Source organism: Anarrhichthys ocellatus, unplaced genomic scaffold (genome assembly GCF_004355925.1).
Source record: "Anarrhichthys ocellatus isolate YVR2014 unplaced genomic scaffold, GSC_Weel_1.0 scaffold40, whole genome shotgun sequence".
Lineage (NCBI taxonomy): Eukaryota > Metazoa > Chordata > Actinopteri > Perciformes > Anarhichadidae > Anarrhichthys > Anarrhichthys ocellatus.
In genome coordinates, this window is record NW_022280070.1 from 1,899,594 (window position 1) to 1,919,827 (window position 20,234).

The 20,234-nt window shown below is 44.5% G+C and overlaps 1 protein-coding gene across 1 annotated transcript; it reads right to left on the reverse strand.

Moving 5' to 3' along the window:
• Nucleotides 1-2,169: 2,169 nt before the first annotated feature.
• Nucleotides 2,170-19,662, reverse strand: LOC116394667 (G protein-activated inward rectifier potassium channel 1-like). Its single transcript, XM_031867925.1, has 3 exons — nt 18,619-19,662; nt 7,172-7,388; nt 2,170-3,785 (listed from the first exon to the last, which is right to left on the reverse strand). The coding sequence occupies exons 1-3, from the start codon at nt 19,282-19,284 to the stop codon at nt 3,127-3,129; spliced, it is 1,542 nt and encodes a 513-aa protein (XP_031723785.1). The 5' UTR covers nt 19,285-19,662; the 3' UTR covers nt 2,170-3,126.
• Nucleotides 19,663-20,234: the final 572 nt, after the last annotated feature.

The window sequence follows — 20,234 nt, forward strand, 5'->3', positions numbered from 1 at the left end:
AGAGAATAATAACATTAATTCTGTGGCGATGGGTGTCGTCAACTTATATATGAGGCCAATTTCTTGGGATGTACCGTAAGTAGGATGTGGTTGTAAAATTATTAAGAAAGTACCGAATGACCCATCGGTCATTTGGATTGTCTAATTGCTTTCTGTCTTCTGGTAAGACTTGATGCGTGTGGTTAATCACTTCAATTAAAATAATAGAAGGATTTATTCACACAAGCAGGAAGGTAATTGTGTGCACGGGTGGATTAAACTGCTGAAGGGCCCTGGGCAGAAATGAGCTATGGGCCACTGTTGATACATTAGGGGTGCATTATTTATATACAGTACATCATTTTATGTTGGGACATAGACAAATTCTGTGATACAGTATGTTCTCTGAAATTTCAATTTGGAATATATATACGTATATAAAGACCAAGTAGGGGCATCTATTTTGAGCTACTCAAGTGAGTAAAATACCTGATAAATCAAGCTGTGTAATTCCATCGATGCAGAATCCTGTAAATACAATATTGCTGTAATGCGGTTCTGCAGTTCTATACATTCAGTGTACCTTCGGTAGCTGGCGTAACATAGAACACTAGTTAATGTGCTCTGCTAATGTTAGCTGCACAGGTTTTTACTTAGAAACATAACATTTAAGAAACGTATTTAGGGTGTGGTCCTCACTGTTGGAAGTCCAAGTATTGAAGTAAATATATAATGAATGTAAATTATCTGCTCTCGTGCACCGTATCAACTGAAAATTACTTTTGTGGGAGACCATGTCACTCCTTTTGTTTGGTCAGGGCAAAACAAAATACCCCCACCAACCCCTTGTTAGAATGATTGGCAAGGTCATTGTGTTTATTTTTTTTTGAATTAGTTAGTGAATATCCATTAATCACATGAAAAGCATGCGACAAAGTGTCATTACTGGTGAGTGCTGTTTAGGAGGCAAAATTGGCACTTATGTATACACTAAGTCTCTTAAGCATGCTAACTGTTACGGCTCTATGTGAAAGTGGGTGGAGGATATTGAATGGGTACATTTCTGATTTTTTTTTTTACATAGAATGTGAGGGATGTAAAAAATGAGGTAGTGTTTTGAACACTACTCACGAAAAAAACATAATTTTGCTACTTCAATTTTATTGGTTAATTGAATCTGTAAATCACGCAATAAAAGCAATAATTAAACTTTTTGTTGATACGTTGAACAATGGGTCGTCCTCATCATCATATGCCACGTAATTATTAACTGTGTCTATGTTTCATCTGAGGTTCCGTGTCTTGTAATGAGCCTATTTCATATTCATTGTTGGGTAATTTGACAAATCACACACAGCATGAGACCAGTGATAAGCCGTGTGTGTTCTGAGTGAGTGTACAAACATACACATGTGAGACTAAATTAGAGGAGAAGAGTGTACAGAGCAGTTCTGTGTAAACTGAGAGGGCGGACGAAGCTGCAGACGCATAATGGGAGGGGGAGGGTCTCCGAGTGTGTGCTTGATGGAGGGAAAAATCCCCATCTACCATTGATTTTCCTGTCTTTGTGCTGCTGTAGTGGTGAGATTACGGCTTAGGTGTTCTAAGTACTTCAGATACGCTGACCCCGTTGTGCTAAAGAAGCATTTTGTGGAGTTACATTTGTACAGTTTGGTGTGTTTATGCCTGGATTTGGTTTAGCCCTGTTTCTGTTCCTTTAATCTCAGTTTAATCTCTTGGTCAGGAGCAGGGGACTGTGCCCTACAGTAGATCTCTAATTACACTGCCTGTTGATACAAAAGCTGACCAAATATGACTTTAAATCAAATCTGCATATCCTGGGTAAATGGATACCAAGCAAAGATTGTGGTTGTAGGAGTAATGACCACACAATCTATTGTCTGTGTGTGTTTGCCTGACAACATTACTCCCGTCTGGAACGATGGGTTGACTATAATCAGCCTCCATTCTTTGATAAACACCCGTCATATTTCCCTCTTGGCAGTAGCGTCGCTCATTATCCTCACTCTCTCTCCTATATGCACGAGTGAGAAAAGTGTTGCTTGCCAATGGGACAAAAGAAGGGCATTATAAACAGCCGTTTAAAACTTCATTGCATTCTGGGAAAACCTGTTGCACTAACAACACTTTTTTTTTTTGGTGTGACAGCAATGAAAACACAAGGAAGAGAAAGATCAACAGCATTTATTATTATCCGTATATAATTTATATTTAGATCTAAGATTGACTATTAACTGTAGTGGTGCATACATGGATTTAGTGTATACATGCACAACTCTTGCAGAATGATCAAGTTTGCCGACCCATTCTCACTACCAACTCGTCAAATACCTCTGCTTTGCCAATTCCCCTTTGGCATCGAAGATCGACGCACAGAGGCCCCCTTTAGTGGCTGTATGCGGCGCACCAGGCTTTCAACTAACTCCAATGTAAACCCTCCCTTGGCATTAGTCGACGGTCAGAGCGTGTGACGTTGAATGAAGTCTGTGAGAGTCTTCTAAGTCTTAGAGTGGAGGGGTGATGGTGGATGGGTCACACAAACAAGGACTCTCTTCCAGTAGAGCGGTGTTCACGTACTGTGCAAAACGACATTTTGTCACCTGAGTCGTTAGTCACTCGTTAACGTCAACTACGGTCTGTTCCTAAACCTAACTAAGTGGTTTTGTCTCCTAAACTTAACTATCTGCGAAGACAGAAGTTTGTTTTGAAAGGACACCATGCATGTAACGAGCGTATATTGACACTCCGTCTAGGGTGGTACCTAGTGCGTCTATCGTCGATGCCAAGTTGCACTGACCAAGCGGCGGTATTTGACGAGTTCGGCGTGAGAATGTGTCGAGTTCAAATGAAGCATGAAGTTTGTGTTTTCTTCTTGTTTTTCGTGTGTAACAAAACCTGCATGAATGCCTCAGCTATGAAACACAAAAATCACAGTAATTCCAGTAAAGTTTGTCTCAAGAAAAATAACAACGAATCAATTAATTGTCAGAAAAAAACATCTGATTTTATCCTATCAAAGCCCCAAAAGGTAAAGTACACCTCTGAATCAGTTTCCATGCGCGTGTCCTCCGGTCCGTCTGTTATCGGAGGTCAGTGGAAGGCTGTTGCTGTGGGACTGTCTGGGTTTCAGCGGTCAGCGTTCATCTTCCGTAGCTTTGCTGGCAGGTTGTCCTCTGGCCTCCCTCCAGCTGAGAGCAGTGGGCTGTGCATGGGGACCGGAGCAGTGGACAGTGTGGGCGTGGGTAGTAGGCTTTGCTGGTACAGGTCTCCAGTAGACTGGGTCATGGGTTCGAAGCCCACCTTGACCGACTTGAGGTTCAGTCGATTCTCCGGCCCGGATACTTGCGTGGAGCTGAGGCGTTGCAGCTTTAGAGGCAGGTCTCCTGTGCTGCAGGCCTTCTCCGAGTGCTGGGAGCTGAGCAGAAGCACCTTCCTCTGCAGGTCCTCCTTCCCGGATGAACTCATCCTCTGCAGCTTGCTCGGCAGTCGACCCCCAGTCCCTCCCCTCCTTTCCTCCGATGTGTTGATGCAGTCCACTGAAAACACCCGGTCACGCCGGGCGCCATGGCTCTCAGTCCGTGTAGGAGTAGATAGAGGCGAGGGCAGTGAATTCTTCTCTTCGTACTCCTTGACGCTGTACGCTGGTGTCGGTACCTCGAACGTGATATGGAACTGAGAGTAGTCTACCCTGAAAAAGCCCTCCTCCAGGGACATCACCGGCAAGAAGCGATGGCCCCATAAAACCTCATCCTCGGTATATGACGTCCGGGCCTGGCATGTCATACCTACAAGTGAGAGTCAGGGTAGTAACATTGAATGGGTTTAGCAAAACAATTATAGGCTGATAAGGACAAATGTGAAATGGCAGCATTCCCTCCCATTATCTTTTTTTTCCACAATCTGCTCTTCTTTATTGCTTGTGAAGTGGCAGCATCATGCTCCTTCCTGTGCAGTCTACCACCTAGTCCCATTCAGTCACATACTGGAGATTGAATGCAGTCATTAACTGTATGAAAAGGAGTCTTACCATTTTCTAAATGGTTCATGAAAGCAGATAAACAGCTATTATTATCGACTAATATTGCTACTTTAGGTCTCCTCATATTTTAAGCGTGTCACCTCTGATGCGCTGAAATATAATACATATTTGAGATGAAGGACATCTTATGTACCATTTCAGAGAGTGACATCTATCTGTCTTTAGATATTCCTTCCTGGAGTTCAAAGCAGTGCTGTTTGTTTCCATGCAATGCTGAGGGATTCTTGTTGTCGTATGCTGTTGATATCGATGAGAGATGCTTGTTATCAGCGTCCCTTGTGTTGGTCGTGATAATTACCAGTTTAAATCTAGTCAACATAATAAACAGTCCCCCATCAAAGTTACCTCATCAATACATCAATGTCAAGAGCCACGGGTCCTGTCTGTTCATGTATGTATTGTAACTTGTGGTGTTGATTGTGATTTGTGCTGGCCTGAATCTCTGTTCATCTCAAACACAATCAGCTATTGACAAACTGATGTCATGCTCTTTTTGCAGTTGTTTATTAATCATTCAAAATTCAGGGGTTTTCTATTAAGGTTCATGCCTGTGTGTCTTCTGTATACAGGATTGTAACAGCTTGCAAACATCTTAATAACCCACTTTTATTCCATTTGAACTCTCGCCAGTTAATTGTCTTGAGAAGATGTTTGTTGGAGGTCGTTTGTGATCAATAAGCAGCTAGTCCATATTCTTTATGATCCAGTGGCTCTGCTTCCACCTGAGCCTTTCTGTTAAACACTACAGTTTGCTGTAGAGTAGGAGTCTGAGCCCGTCCCTCTGAGGGATGATATGCGCTGTGTTATGTCATAGCCTGATGCTATTCCAGGCTGACTAGTCATCGTCATCCACAGAAAAGTCATTTGTACCTTCACACAAAGCTCATTTTTATTCTTAATTAGCCCAGATGCTTGGCTTTAATCACAAGGGTGAGTCCAGGATAGTTTTCCAGCTGTTTTCTCTTCTCTTACCAGGAGAATGACGGTAGATCTATTAGGCAGCAGTCGTACCGCTGCAGCGGAAGCTTGTGGGTTTAGAGCCTAACAGGCATGCCCGTTTAGTTTCATCATTCAGCATCAGCAGGTATTCATCTAGCTGGCTAATGTTTACGGCATCTTGCATTCAATTAAAAGCCCTCAGCACAACTATGCAAACACTTGACAGACAGCGAGAAGGACGTCCCTGAAGAAGACTTTATGTAAAATTGCTGGCAGTAGCCTTCAGTGGCACTGTTTACGGAGTGCATTGTGATGCTTTGGCTTTTTTGTTGTACTCTATTTGAATCTGGCCACTGTTACTTGGCACGTATCTAAACACGCAGAGAAGTGTTATCATGTTAGGGAAAGTGTAACCTACAGATGGTGTTGATACGCCAGAGCAAAAAAGAGTCAAGGGATTTACACCAAGGCACCAAGCCATGTTGACTACCCTTTACTCAATGGTTTACAAAGGTTTGTACGATGGTACACGTCACCTGCCCTGATTATAGAGGTCTCCACGGTTCAGGTACCTACTCCCTAGAATCCGGGATCAAAATATGTGACAGGCTAACACCAGTGGAGGACAGTGTTATAAGAGTAGTGTAGCTGCTTTCAGCAATAGCTCAGTGCCGAGCAAGTGTGTGTGGATAAGCTCTGAGCAGGAAGCTGTTGGCGATCGGAGCAGAGAGGAAATTAGCAGTAAAGCTGTCAAGTGGTTGAAAATGTACAGTATAGGTCGGTTTGTTTTGGTTAACATCAAGGGCGCCTGCGCAAATACACTGCGGTAATCAGTAACCAGATTACTAATATTCATGATTTCTCCGTGTTGCAGGTAAACATCATATCCCGAATATGAGCAAAACCAGGCTTCATAACCGGGATACTTGTGTCCATCTTAACACACTCATTGATTACAAGACACCCTAATTGACAGGTTTATTAGATGATGGGTTGAAATTGTTTTAGTTATTATTTCTTTCGCAACAAAGAAATGTTTTAAGGGATAATGCTTTGCCTAGTTTAGGAACAGTATTACCTGAATCACTCAGCATAGAACAGTCAACACCGTAACTGTGGAGGTTATATGTTCTATTTATATGTATTGAGGAGAAACACAACTCAAACACCAATCTCTTTCTGCTCTTTTTTCAGATGTGTAAAAACAGAAACGGTACTGCCTCAAAGGCATGAACTAAAACTGACAAATATTAGAGTGACTGCATGTTTGAAACATACTTGGAATGAGTTACAGAGACGAGGGGATACCACTTATTGTGTTGGGGTTAATGGGATGTCTGTTAGTGTGCGGATGATGAGATATCGTGGCCATTGAAGGTGACACTGCCGGGGCTTCCCTCCTCTACGCCTCAGCTCAGAGTGCCACAGCACTGCGACACTAAACTTGTGGCTGCACCCTGATTTAATGGTATTATCAACAGAGCACAGACCGTGTTGCCTGCATGCCTCTACGCTTCCCTGCTGATCCGTCCCCACCGCTCTAAGCCTATTGAGCTCTGTGGTATCCTCTGCAGCAGCGGCAAAATGAGGGTTATGGGGGATGGATAGAAGAAGAACTAATTCGAAAAGAGGGAGATGGATTTATTCATATTGGACTTGAGGGAAGAATCATTCTGTTACAAATGCTACAGAGACCAGTGTTGTCACTGAGAGTACTCCAGCATGGCTGCCTGTGGTTGACAGTGGCGCCTGTGTGACAATGTCTCACAGGCTCAGAATTACCTCTGGTCTCAGTTGTCATCTGAAAAATGGAGTGGAACTTCGACTAAAACCCGGGCCATTCATCAAAGTGTCACACGCATCTATGACCACAGGCCGTAAACCGATTCTGAAGTAATCATTTATCCCTCCTAATTCAATCAGGGTGTCATTCTCATATGTTGTTCTCACTTTTTTTCAGCTCCCACGTTCTTTGAATATGTAAAACTGAGAATCGGGGAAATGAGATTTCACAGAGTTTAGGTCACTAGTATCTATTAGACAGGAGTGTTGGTTCATGTTGAAATAGGAATTTACATTTAGATTGAGAGGAGTGAAGAAAGGTAGAAATAAAAATGGGATGGAGGTGGATACCAAAATTATAAAAGGAAAGAGGTGAATAAAGTGATGGGGAAAGAAGTTTAATTCCCTCACCAGTGGTCTCCACGATGCCCTCGAGGATAACAACAATCTCAAACTGTTCATTCATGAGAGAGCGTTGAGATAAGTCGAAAAAGGGGCTCTTGGGATTGATTTCATGGCAGATGGTGAGAGGGGACACCAGGAAGAGCTGGTCTGCACCCGTCCCAAAACCAACGTCCAGTTCACACTGGTCCAGAGGCAGGAACTCGCCCTCAGGTGTCTGACGAGACTGAGAGAGAGAGAGAGAGAGAGAGAAGGAGAGAGAGAGAGAGAGAGAGAGAGAGAGAGAGAGAGAGAGAGAAGACAAGAAAGGGAAATAAAGTGATTAATTAGAGAGGAAAAAAGTCTGACTTAAAGCTTTGCTTTCTTGTGAAATATTGGATAGTGTCACCTCTATGGACCTCAAACTTACCTAAATGAAACCATGTGAGATGTTAGATGGATGGTGGAACCGATAACAACTCATAGACATCTGAAATGTGACAAGGAGCCCCAACTAGACAATACTTTTTTGTACTTCTTTTGTAAGCCACTGGATATGTAGGCTATATATCAGCTTGGTGACTTTTATAAGCAATGTTTTTTAAGTATAATGTAGCAGAAAATGGAACTAGTTATAAAAACACCTAAAAGTCTAAAGCTGTGCTGGGTGCTGAAACGGTGATGAAAGCTGGTTTCTCTCCCCGTTCATTTCAAACTTCCATTGATGCCCTGTTTGCGGTGGCCACAGACTTGGCGCTTCACTTTGATTTCCAAAGGAACTTGCTTGTGTGAGACAGCCGTGTTTGGACATTACTTGCCCACAGAGGGTTGACTGATGCGGAAGCATTTAATTGCCCAAATGACGTTGGCGCTCACCAAGGTCCTGCATGGATTTTCTCCTTTTACTGTCGTAATCTGTTTTATCAATCTGTTCACCCTTTCTCTTTTTGTGTGCTTCCCTCACTTAGCAGTCTCTGTGTTACCCTTTCCTGCGCACTCTCTTCAATTTGTGGCCATTTTATTATATCCTGCTGTCAGAAAAGAGGCTTGCGGCTTTTTGTATATTAATGTTATTATTTCAATATAAAAACTTGAAGGAATGGCCAACTCTGCTGAAAAAGTTAAAACTGGTTATTTCTGTCATTTAAGAAAAATATCTGACCTATAAAGATTATCTTTGCAAATCACTATAATTGAAATGATGAGGAGATGAGACACTTTCTGTGTGTTTAATGTACGGTATCTTCCTTTTCCAATTAAAATAGCATCACAACAATTTTGCAAACTCAGGAAACTTTCTTTTTAAGTCAACATTAAAAACAAAACAAAAACGTCAAGTTGATCTACTCCTAAAGGATTGAATGGCAATAGCTAATTTGTATACTTCTATTTGTCTACATTGTTTCACTGCCAAACAATAATTGGGTCCCAGCCAACCACCACCACCCACACAGTATTCCACCACCACACGCATCCTCATAATGATCTCCTACACACACACACACACACAGTCCCACCTCTTATCTGCAACCCTTTCTGCCATTTCTGGATCTCTTGTTGTCGCTAATCCTAAAATAATCGACACATTATTTCCTCCAAGGCAATTTCCTCGTTCAGCCTTTATCACTGAGTCAGTGTCATCTAGATCTGTTTGTTCAGGCCCAACGTGTGATGATCATAAAAGAAAAGTGGACACAATTTAACTTTTATTAGTTCGATCAGTGTTATATTACTGTACCTCTACTGCCCCCATTACAGATGTAGCTATAGCTAATTCTCCACTAGGGGTCTGTGCTGTTTGCTGGCTCTTCTCTGTCTTCAGCTGATGAATATGCTTGTTTTCAATGCTTACATAGACGTTTATCAAGTTCTGTCCCCCTCTGAATTGAACACCCGTTCGTCTGTAGGCCTGTGTGAGTCAATCAATCAATGCGTCATTGTCAGGGCTGTTGCTGTGACGCCTGCATCTCTTTCTGACAGAACCTGTCAGAACACCAACGGTTAGCTGTCATGCCGAGGAGAAAGTCTGTCTTTTCTAAAGAGCTCCAGGAGGCTTACTCCTTCCTTCTTAAAGCAGACCACCCGGCAACAATAATGCTGCGTTCTGCACATAGACCTTATAAAATATGGACGTAGTCTTCAAAACGCCACCCACCCGAAAGTGGATGGCATCTTGGCAGTGACAACATAGCCTAACTCGCGGCCAAAAGGTGGCTTGTTGGTGGAGCTGAGGCAGGACCGGGTGACGCAGCACAGCAGACAGCTAGCATCTAGTGATCTGAGACATCACACACCTTGCACTCACCTCCCTTTCCTATCACACCCCAGCTGCTCTGGTAAAGGCAATAAAAGCCCCCCCAAAACATCTTTCAAAAATAACATATTAAGGCAGAAATCATTTTTAACACCTTCAATGTGTGCATGAGCACACACATGTGCGTGAACGTGTGATACACTTAAGGGCTCAGGTTTGGGGGTTTGAAAACATGGTCACTATGTTAGAGTAGACACACACACTGATTACTTCATTCCTTACACTTTTGATCTTGATTTTTTTTTGGGGGGGTTTGAAAGTTAAAAAAAATATCATATCACTCGTTTTTAAAGCGCTTTCACATGTTTTTGAATCGAAAGCTTGACAGACCTGCTGTGCCATTAATTGGCCAATCGCAGTTCAGAGGAAGGGTTTTGCAAATGGTGGATGGCAATGTGGGCATACAGAACACAAACATGAGCAGAAGATTGACATTAATAAGTTTAAAATAACTTTAAGAACTGTTTTGAACTAATGCCAGAATATTTATGCTCCAATTTCAGAAAACTATAATGGTAGCATGCTTTTGGCATCATTTACAGGGAGTTGTTGGAAAAGGATAAAAAGATTTATGTTGATTTTCATTCATAAATAAATTGGGTTTACTCCATCTCTGGGCATGCCTTCCCTATCATCCAAACGTCCTCTGCACTGCAACAGCAAGCTGCAGTCAAAGCCTAACTTCATCCTGACCTCACAGTGACATTGCCCTATAGTTTATCCCTCTGTGAAGCTAACTATGAATGAAGTGTGAGTAATCGGGCTTTGCATTGCCAGAAAGCATTCTATTTCCATCTCCTGTGAATATCAATGAGCTGCTCTTCTGGATTTATGTCGGGGAACCACTTTCATGCCATTGTTCAGGTGCTTACAAGCTGCTGAATGCTGCTTCTGTGGATGAAGGGTTACCCAATGCTGGCTAAGGGAAATTCTACATTTCACTTTCTGTCATTGCCACTGAAGATTAAAATGATGGATGACTGTATGCAAACATCGACAGGCAAAGCGCCTCACACAGACCCCGTTGGCACTCTCCTACGCTTCTTCTGCACACAGATCCTGAGATAGCTGAGCTTGTCGACTGTTGTTTTTTCATGTAAATCCCACACTCCAGCACCCCGAGCTCTGACGTATCACAACAGGGACTTTTTTAATTCAGTTTTCAATGCCATGAAATTGTGCAGCAGAAACACTAGACGTGCACACAAATACATCTGCACATCGCATGTGACTACTCACCAACCCAGTCAACCTGTCAGCTGCTCATTATCATTAGAAAAGGCGTCCTGGTTTTGTTTCATGATCACAAAAGGTTTCAGTGGAGTGAATGATGCTTATGGATGAAGACAGGCGATTAATAAAATTGATTAGACCTAAAGTGGCCCGATCTTCCCAACTCCACTCCACGCTCTGCCGAGCCATCATCAATCACTGGCCTGAGAGGGCGTTGGAGGAACTTGTAGGCAATCAGGTCGACTGACAAGCCAGTCGTATCACACAGGCTTCCCTTCTGGCAGATACTGTCTGCCCACTCAGAACATTTAGAAAGGTTGGGCCACCTAACATTTCACCAAGACTGATGTTGATGAATTGGTCAAATTCAAGAGTCAAATGAATAGGTCAATCCAACGTGGAACAGACTCACACTTTACTCCTGATCTCATAAACAAGGAAACATGTAAACATGTAGTTTTTGTTGAAACTGTTTTGGAGATTTGTTGATTCAATGTATGATCGTACTGGAGGCTGTTGACTAAAGTGCTGCATGAATGAATCCTGAAACCCGGAAATGAGTCAGCATCTTCGCACTTTCGATTATTTTGTCTCAAAGTCAAAATTTGGGGTTTTGGTTAGATGCCTGTAATGAGATCTACAAAAATACGTCATCCTGCAGCACTCTATTGTGTTGTATTAGACTGACAGGTGTTTTGTCCCATTTATACCAATGTGGGTAGGCTAAATATCTGAAACTGTAAAATGCAATGCAGTTCAACAACACCATAAAACTGCAGCCTCAAAAAGGATTTAGTTGGTTTGCTTCTTTTGGTTAAAGTAACTAAATTGTGCATCACAGTCAACACAGCTTGGTTGCTCTGTCATAGCCTTTGTTGTGTCTTCTCTTTTGATCCACAGTTTTTATAAAGTCAAACTCACAATTTTTTGGTTTCTGTTTTACAGACAGATTGATTTGATTGCAGCTCATTAAAGCAACCTGTTAACCAGGTGAGCAGAAATTCCTGTGCCGCTACTATTCACTATTTTATGACATAATGAACTGAAACACAGCTTCATTAAACCCCCTGTGTGATTGGCTGTAGTGACATTTACAATGAGGGATCGGAAATAAACTGAGGCAAAAGAAAGTTATCAAATCAAAGGATTTAAACATTATGGCCATCCCTACACAGTTCTCCAACCATGTGTTTTGTATGTATATGAAGCTATATACTTCTGAGACATTATACCTGGCCATAACAAAAACAAACTAAAATAACTGTAAAACTTAATATAAAACAAAACTAAAACTAAAATCTAATTGAAGGTCAAGACTAAAATAAAATAAAAACTAATTGTTAATTCAAAACTATTATAACTTTGCTTAGAACTGGATATTTCCGCTGTTATCCTGCTGTTATCCTTTCACACAATAACACAGAAAGCTGGGAGCAAATCCATGAAAAGTTTTCTGCTTTTTCTCAGGATTATTTGAGCAACAATGAGCTGTTTACGCACATAATTGAATCTTCTGCTGCATCTCTTCTTCTCTTAGAACTGCTGGGAAAACGTCTGCATCATGGACCATCCAAATTTTGAATGACCAATTTCAGTTCACATTTCCAACTCACCAAATTTAAAACTCACTCTGCTGACAAGGACGGTCCATCAAACCTTTTCGTCTGAATTCACATTGGTTTTGGAAGACAACATTTTTCAACATTCATTACCAATATTATGTCACTTATTTATTATTTATTTTAAAGTTAAGGTTAGGCTGAAGTTTACAGTGTGCAACATTCATTGTTGTGAGTAATTGGATTCAAACTCAAGTAAGGATGCATGTGAAGTCATACTGATTAGGTGGCTGTAGAGGCTTATGCTGCACCAAAATTAAATATTAGATCAGGTCAGTCAAACCAAGACAAAACTGGTACTAGATGTTTTTCTGTAGATACTATCTACTTTTTTGTGTTATGCTCTGGTTTCGTTTCCTTCCACAGAAAGTGTTTTAATTCTCTGTGTGACTCTTGGTGACTTTAGCGGCTGTTGTGGCAGAAATGGTGTCACAATGTTCTTGGCCAAAAATGTGTTTTGTTGTGAATGTGCTGCCTCTGATTTCTCCTTGGGTATGGGAAATACTGTAACATGGCTCATAGGCTATTATACTCAGGAGCCTGAAGATAGTGTTCATTCAGTCTACTGGCTCAGACATTACAAATAATACACACTCCGCCTCACCCCTGCCTGCTTTTGAATATCTTGGTGAGAAAACTTAAGATGATTTTGTCTGTGTCAGGATCCCTGTCAGACCAGGCACCTCCCATGGCCACACAGCTGCAGCCACTCCAGCCGATTACCTCCTGCAGGCTGACACACCAGACTCAGGTCCCACTAACGCTTCCCCTGGCACTATATAAACTCTGGTCCTGCAGTCTGGGGTTGTCAGGTCGTACAGTCTTTCACCCGCTTCAACCCCATTGCATCTTCTGCCTCGAGCGCCTGCCTCCGGTGTCCGTCGGTCCGGGAATTCCCCGTGCCCTCCGTGGTGTTAACGGACTACACACCGCCGCTCTGCCCTCCGTGGTGTTAACGGACTACACACCGCCGCTCTGCCCTCCGTTGTGTTAGCAGACTACACACACCGTCAAGCTGCCAGCTCTCCGGTGTCGAGCCACGGGACATCACGCCGTCAAGTTGCCAGCCCTCCGGTGTCGAGCCACGGGACTCACACCGTCGATCTGCCTACTCTCTGGTGTCGGACCACGGGCTCCACACCTTCACACACCTTCTTTATTCAGGCTAAATAAAACCTGTTTATTCCAACTTCTGTCCCCTGTGGTCTTGCTATTGGGTCCTAATCGTGAACTCCCGTGACAGAACGACCTGACCATAATGGACCCAGCAACCACAGGAGCAGCTACGCCGTACAGGCCTAACGGTCTGCTGGAGGAGATGAGAAGTTTCGCCGCTGAAGTTTCTCGGATTAGCTGTTTCGTGCAGGAACTAGCCCGGACAGTCAAGTCTCCACCAGTTCCAGCACCCGCACTATTCCCTCCTGTCCTCGCTCCGCCGGTCTGGGAATCCCCCGTGCCGGCTCCAGATCCCTATGACGGAACACTGGGGAAGTGCCAGGGCTTCCTGTTGCGATGCCAACGGGTATTTGACCGTCAGCCTCAGACTTTTGACTCGGACGGGTCCAAGGTCTCCTACGTGGTTGCATTACTGCGGGGAAGGGCTTTGGACTGGGCCGCGATAACATTAAGTGTTGATCGGCCAAATGCTGTGCTTTTTGTGGACTTTGTGGAGGATCTGAGGAGAGTTTTTGATCCTCCGGTGGCCTCCAATTATGTGGCTAAGCACCTTCTCAGCCGGAGACGGGGCCAAGAAGGTGTAGCGGAACACTCGGTGGTCCGGCCAACTCCGGCTCCCCATATTCGGACGGCATTCCGGCCGACACCATATCTAGCTGCTGCCTCGGAGCCGCAGCGAACTCCAGCTCCTGTTCCTGCCGCCTCTGTGCAGCAGCCAGCTCCAGTCCCGTCCGCCGCCGTCTCCGAACCGCAGCGACCTCCAGTCCCGTCCGCCGCCGTCTCCGAACCGCAGCGTCCTCCAGTCCCGTCCGCCGCCGTCTCCGAACCGCAGCGTCCTCCAGTCCCGGCCGCCGCCGTCTCCGAACCGCAGCGACCTCCAGTCCCGGCCGCCGCCGTCTCGGAGCAGCAGCGACCTCCAGTGCCTGCCGCCGCCTTCGGGTTGCAGCGACCTCCAGTTCCTGCCGCCGCTGGACCAGCATCCTATTCCCCGGAGCCCCGACTCAGAGAGTCCGAGTCCAGCCCGCCGGAGCACCCGTGTCCGGAGCCCTTCTGCCCGCCCGGCCGTCCGCCGGAGCACCCGTGTCCGGAGCCCTTCTGCCCGCCCCGGCCGTCCGCCGGAGCACCCGTGTCCGAAGCTCTTCTGCAGCCCCGTGGCTGGTCAGATCCAGTCACCCATCCTCCGGACCCCCTCCGCCCACCCTGGTTGGCTTTGTATCTGCTGGGACGTCCCTCCTCCGGACCCCCTCTGCCCACCCTTGTTTGTTGTTGTGGACGGTGTAGCTACGTCTGGAATCCGTTCCTTGAGGGGGGGGGTACTGTCAGGATCCCTGTCGGACCAGGCACCTCCGATGGCCACACAGCTGCAGCCACTCCAGCCGATTACCTCCTGCAGGCTGACGCACCAGACTCAGGTCCCACTAACGCTTTCCCTGGCACTATATAAACTCTGGTCCTGCAGTCTGGGGTTGTCGGGTCGTACCGTCTTTCACCCGCTTCAACCCCATTGCATCTTCTGCCTCGAGCGCCTGCCTCCGGTGTCCGTCGGTCCGGGAATTCCCCGTGCCCTCTGTTGTGTTAACGGACTACACACCGCCGCTCTGCCCTCTGTTGTGTTAACGGACTACACACCGCCGCTCTGCCCTCTGTTGTGTTAGCGGACTACACACGCCGTCAAGCTGCCAGCTCGCCGGTGTCGAGCCACGGGACTCACACCGTCGATCTGCCTACTCTCTGGTGTCGGACCACGGGCTCCACACCTTCACACACCTTCTTTATTCAGGCTAAATAAAACCTGTTTATTCCAACTTCTGCCTCCTGTGGTCTTGCTATTGGGTCCTAACCGTGAACTCCCGTGACAGTCTGTATATGCGTGTGCTTTTTGAGCATGCACACTCCTACAGAAAAACATCCTATTCAACTGTGTAGACTCTGAACTATTCAAGCATACAAATGGGAGAGGAGTGTGAGCAGTCCAGAGTCTTAAGGTTTTCTGGCTCTTGGGCTCATTAACCAATGACTTCAGGGTTTCAAGGCCTTTCTCTAGCCCTCCACAACCTGATAGTATAATTGCATCTCTATTCTTATTAGATAAGAAATGGAAATCAATTCCAGTTTTAGTGACTTGTGTATATAGCCCATCCTGCAATCCTCTGAGGAGATATACAGCCGAGAGGATTTCTCTCCCTCTGAAATAGAAGGCACCACAATGAAAATATTAAGAAAAAAAGAGCTGCTAATTCTTTTTGTTTCCCTTCTCTTATTGCGAGCCTCTCTCCAGCTCTTTCACCACTTTCCATCACTTTCAATCAATTCCTTCGCTCTCTCCACCCTCCCGGTAATACCAGTCATATTCTCAGCTCGGATGTTCTACCAGGACGCCCTCTGAGGCTGTCATGGATGCCCTGTAAAGCTGCATTTCAACCGCTTAGGTTGAGACTCTGTATGACAGCTTCCATTGGTCTGTCTCTCCCTTCTCTCTGCTCTCACCCAGTAATCATCCACGACAGTTCAGCAGAGCTCTGGTGTCCAAATGCAGCAGCACCAACAAGTGGCTCCAAAATGTACGTTATAGTGAAGTTGCAACTTGGGCTGCTTCCTCTGAGGGCTGAATTGTGTCTCTACAGTGGTAGTTTGTCACTTTGTCTGATGTGTGCCAGTTAGTCAACATGTTGTTGCAGGTTTCCAGCACACAACATTCTGTCTGGGCTGCCAGACACTGTCTGTGAGATGCCAGGAACCACTGCCATTGTCTGACAACGATCATATTGATTACATTCTTCTTGGTGCCGATATGGAGGACATGTGTTTTTTTTTCTGCCACGACTGACTTGGGTAACTAGAGGCTGTCTCCTGTCCCTCCACTGCAGGCCAACTCACCCAGGAACAGAGCTTTGTGAGCAGTGTGGCCACTAGCTAACAGGCAAAAACCAGAACGAATGGAAAGACCAAAACTCAATACCTGGTTGTAGGCAGATGGACTGACGCCCACGTGTAACCAAAGCTGAGTGAGTCTGTGCTTTACACCTCTAGGGAGTAAAAGGCTGGTGCTTTTATCTTGCACTACATTGCACTAAATAAAACATTCTGTGGCAACATCACCAATTACATGTGTGGGGTCAAGACAATGGGTGTCCTCACACAAGGAATAGTAAGAGTATGAATACAGTCTTCTACAATCAAAAGAGAGCTGTTCCTTTACTCTGTTTTTGACCAAAAAAATATTTTGGCAAACTCTCTCTCACACACATTTTCTATACAAGTTAAAATGCTTCCTCTGCTATTAATGCCTGAGTACTTTATATGATGAGGTTTGACTTGAAAAGGGTTGCAGTTCAACAGCACCACCAACATTTCTTTACGGGGAGTGCACTGAAAGCATTCAGTCTAAAATAATTAAGTCTTTTATATTTGAGGGTTTTTGTGTGATGTGTAATATCTAAACAATGCCTTTGTTCACGCACAATGACTCATTTTTTTTCTTCTATTATGTACTCTGGCAGAGCTGCTGCAAAAATTCTGTCTCGGTAAGAGAGTCTTTGAAGCGAAAGAATAAGGTTAAAGCCCTGAAGCAAAATAGGAAAAAACCCACTAAGGAGCACACAGTGGATACGGTTTTTATTGTATTTCTCAGAGAGAGGGTGTGTAAAAAAAATGTGTGGTTGTCAGAAAGGTCTTGGAATTTATACTGATTGTATTTCTTGCAGTCCAGAAGGAAAGGTAAAGGAAAGTGGCTCTCCAGTAAAATAAATCCCTGCGCCTCAGTGATGCATTCCTTTTTTAACTAACACAAAACCTGATTTTCTCCTACTTCTGGTGCCATTGCTTTAAAGAAAAAAAATCCTATCTATAAGTACCAGTGTGCTGGTGAACTAAGATTTGAAATCTCATAGGTGTGTTGCACAGATGGAGACATTCTGATTGAGAAACAGAACTTCCGTCTCACAGGAGAGGTGAGATTAGTTAATAGAGACATGTGTGATTGTACTTCATGCCTATGGGGGTGTTCACTCCCTCCATGCTTGTAACTCGGTCCTTCCTGCCTGCCTGTATGCATCATTAAGCTGACCAACGCAGTGCTCGATGTGACTGTGCAGAGGAGAACGCAGACATAAACAAGCTCCAAGCACCCCACTAATGCTGTTTTTCTTCTATATGGCCAATTTTGCACATTGAACATGGATGTGGCTGAGAGGAGCTCTATTACAACTAAAAGAGGAGTCAGTCGACCTTGCTACTTACTGGCCCTGGTGATTTTCTGCATTGTTGCTTGTTTTCAGAGTGTGAGTTGTTTTTTTTAGCTCTATTCCCCTAAAATCTTCATTAGTGGATAACCAACGTAGTAACACAGATAGTGCGGCGGATTTAAACACACAACGATGTGACTGAAACAGCTGAATTTATTGTCCTTTTTTGTTGTTGTGTCATTTCATATCCCAGGGAACAGAAATATAAAAAAATACCCCCTTAAGAAAAGATAGAAAATAATGCATTTCTTTATGGATGCCATAAATACTCTTTATGCCCGCATGGTCTCTCCCTGGAGTGTTGTTTTACGGACTCCAGTGATCTGTAGTAGCATGTGAGGCTCCCTCTCACTGTTGATTCACCAAGCATAACTTTCTTCCTCGGGGGGCCATCTCACTGCCACATCCACTTACTGATACACACCTATCTGTCCAGGTGTCACCACTGATGCTGGACGCAGTGTCGTCCATCTACACTGCAGCGCTTTTCTGTCTTTTCTCAGAGCTGCACCAGTCAGCCTCACCACCCTGCAGCTAGAGGAGTATAGAAATGCTACCTTAAGCCTGTTTTGTTTAACAAGGTGTATATTGTGTGGTGGGACCTTGTTTGTTTGTTTGGCTTTATTTATTTACTTTTCCTGAACTTTATTTTTTTGCATATAGCTATATGCTTCAATTTTAAAAGGGCTGAAAGATGGTATGCATTCATTAGAATGCATACCATCATACCATTTCCATGTAACTCTGTGTGGTTCTATCATTTTATTACTGTGTTGGTTAAAGAAGGTGTGATCTACGTACAGCATGTGCTCAACTTCAACTCAGCTCCTGCGCGTCAGTTAGTTTTCAGGGAGTTCTTATCATCAGAGAGTCTCTGGCGCTCGTGCTTACCTTTATGAGTTTGCACCTGATCTGAGCAGACACCATGTGGCTGTTCCGCAGGTTGCCCACACGGAACATGAGGCACAGTTTGCCGTCTCGCTGAGAAATCACGGCGTCCTGACTGAACATTAGCGTCTCTGCGCGTTTCTTAGGTTGGGACATTTTTATGAACATGCAGCCGATGAGAAAAGCGTCCACTATGGAGCCCATCAGCGACTGGAACAAGAAGAGGATGATGCCCTCCGGGCACTTCTCTGTAATGTACCGGTAGCCGTAACCGATCGTGGCCTCAGTCTCGATGAAAAACAGAAAAGCTGAGGGGAAGTTGTAAACATTGGCCACGCAGGGAGTGTAGGACGCGTCGTGGCCGTGATTCAGGTCTCCTCTGATGTAAGCGATGATCCACCACATAGATGCCATGACCAGCCAAGCGATCGTGTATGTTAGGAGGAAGATGAGCATGTTCCATCGCCACTTTAGGTCTACCAAAGTGGTGAAGAGGTCAGAGAGGTACCTGCTGGACTCTCCGCCGAGGTTTCCGTGCTGCACATTGCAGCGACCGTTCTTGTCCACGAAGCGCTGGCGTTTCTTCTTAACTGGGGCAGAAAAAGTGGTAGCCCGATTTGTGTTAACCACCTGGTAGTCTTCGCCAAATTTTCTACGAAGTGCCGCCATTTGAGCTCTCCTGAAGTATACGGAAAAGTACTTGCTGTTTAATCCATGGTTTGGGTTATTTGAGCCTCCAAAACACTGTTTCTGCAGTGCGTAAAACGTGCCATGGTCACTTTAGCGCGCGTAAATCCTGGGAATCAAATTAAAAAAACAGGCGTATGTGAGTGCTTTTAAAGTTTTGATTTTATCCCTTTGTTGTATAAAACAATCCACTATTCTTATTTTACATAATATCAGAAGACCGCTGACTGTGGCTGTGCGCTCAGCTCAGGCTCCACTCACTCTGACTGGCGTGGTGTTCACCAGCGGAGCGAAATACGAGCAGCTGTCTACCATTCACAGCTTCTGGTGGGCTGTGGAGAATGGAGAGGTGAGTGCGTGTGTGCGAGGAAGAGATGTGAGGAGAGGGAGGGAAGGGGGAAGGGACAGAGGAGGGGAGAGTTACACGAGACTGCGTTTGTGTGTAAAGAGAGAGAGAGAGAGAGAGAGAGAGAGTGAGGGAGAGGTGGACAATTCGACTCTTCTGTGTAGTTCATGTGGTCAATTAAATCAGTGTACGACTTAATTTTTATATTAATTCATTAGTAGATTAATGTATTCATTAATTCCCCATAAGTGCTTACATTGCATTTTCAATGAAGCTGATCCTCCGTGTGATTAACAGCATGGAGGGACACACAGAGCCTGAGTGATGAAATCGGAGAATCTTTGCTTTCAAGTTAAACTGTGCCATCTACTGGAAGGACGATCTCTGTGCATATAATTCAGGCTATATTGGGAGCATTGACTTACTGGCTAGGCTACAGTAATTATTTGTATCCCTGTTAACCTGTGGCGTATTAGCAAATTAAATTAAGGTAACAATGTTGAGTAAAATAACAATAACGGAATAGGTGTACAGTACTTTTTCAGGCTTGGCCCATTTTAAGTCTTACATTAAATCTGTGCTTCTC